Source organism: Crocuta crocuta, unplaced genomic scaffold, assembly GCF_008692635.1.
Source record: "Crocuta crocuta isolate KB4526 unplaced genomic scaffold, BGI_CrCroc_1.0 scaffold149, whole genome shotgun sequence".
Classification (NCBI taxonomy): domain Eukaryota; kingdom Metazoa; phylum Chordata; class Mammalia; order Carnivora; family Hyaenidae; genus Crocuta; species Crocuta crocuta.
In genome coordinates, this window is record NW_027551561.1 from 4,631,735 (window position 1) to 4,633,103 (window position 1,369).

The 1,369-nt window shown below is 66.9% G+C and overlaps 1 protein-coding gene across 5 annotated transcripts in view; it reads left to right on the forward strand.

Annotated features, from left to right (window-relative positions):
* The first annotated feature begins 13 nt into the window (after window positions 1-13).
* PHF12 (PHD finger protein 12) overlaps window positions 14-1,369 on the forward strand; it is a 39,765-nt gene continuing 38,409 nt past the window's right edge. For 2 of the 5 annotated variants that reach the window (XM_077749876.1, XM_077749878.1), the window contains exons 1-2: window positions 25-169; window positions 324-997. In XM_077749876.1, coding sequence (XP_077606002.1) covers window positions 696-997 — 302 coding nt within the window. In that variant the 5' untranslated portion in view covers window positions 25-169; window positions 324-695. Of the gene's footprint in view, window positions 170-323; window positions 998-1,369 lie in introns of all 5 variants that reach the window. The other 3 variants (XM_077749877.1, XM_077749879.1, XM_077749875.1) reach the window with 3 other exon arrangements.

The following is a 1,369-nucleotide window of genomic DNA, read 5'->3' on the forward strand; positions in this document are numbered from 1 at the left end:
GGAGGGGGGGCCGGGGTCAGGAGGGGCCCCTCCCCCCGCTTCCCCCCTCCCCCCGGGGTTGGGGGGGCCGGAGCAGAGAGCGCCCAGCCCGGGAGGTGGATGAATGTGGGAGAAAATGGAGACCAAGACGATCGTGTACGACTTGGACACGTCGGGGGGGCTGATGGAGGTAAGAGCGGCCCTCCTCATCCCCTTCCCCCAGCGTCGGGAGGGAACCTCCGCCCTCCGCCCCACAAAGCCGGTCCTGAGCTCACAGCGCAAAAGGGCCGGGGGAGGGGGATTCTTCCTCACCCAGACTCTCCCTCCCTTCTTTGCAATTCGAGGGGCTGAGCTCAGCCTCCGAGGACGTTTGCAGCAGTTTCACCTACCCGCCGCCCTGGATTCGCTCTCCCGAGGCACCAACCTACTCCATGTCGTTGCACCGGCGGGCCTCCCCACCCCCTTCTTGTCGGCCCCTTTGTGCTTTCCCCAGCACGTCCGGGTACCGGGTTTCAGGCCTCTCCAGAGCCTGGCTTTGGAGTCCCCCACTGTCCATACAAGGAAGTGGCGAGAAGGGAACCGCGCACCCTCTCCCCATCCCCCTACCCTGATCCTCCCCATTTGGAAGAAGCTGTTCTCGTTGTTGTGCTGCAGGAACGCTGTTAGGGTGGGCTCCCCCCGGTTCCGGGGGCTGAGAGGTTCTGGGAGCAGCTTGGATGGGAGGAAGAAGGACAAAAGGGGGGAGAGGGGTGGGTGACGGAGAAGCCCTGCCGGGGGGGCGACGGACCGCCCGGGAGCTCCGAGTGTGCACACACGCCGTTTATGTGTGTGTGCAGCAAATCCAAGCTCTGCTGGCTCCCCCCAAGACGGACGAGGCAGAAAAGCGGAGTCGGAAGCCTGAAAAAGAGCCCCGGAGGAGCGGCAGGGCCACCAACCACGACAGCTGCGATAGCTGCAAAGAAGGTGGGGATCTCCTGTGCTGTGACCACTGCCCGGCCGCCTTCCACCTCCAGTGCTGGTAAGGTCCGGGGACCCCCTTGGAGCTCCTTCGCGGACCTTTTTCGGCACATTCCTTCACCCGGCCTACCCCTGGCTGCCGAAATAACGGGCGCTTGCAGCCGCTAGCTGACTTTCTGCAGCCGCTGGGGCGAGCGCCTCCCCGCCCCCAGGTGTCTGCCGGGATCTAGCCGTTTGGGGGGGGGAGGAGCAGCAGTGTGTCCGGACCCCGAGGTGGGGGTTGGGACGAGCGAGGAGAGCCCCATCTGGGATTGGAAGTCTCTGGGTAGCCGGGACAGAGCCGGCAGGGCACGGCCGGCGGCGGCGGGGGAGGAAGGGGAGGAGCTCCGGGCCCAGCGCCGCTCGCCTGCCCGCGCGCTCGCCGCCCGCCGCC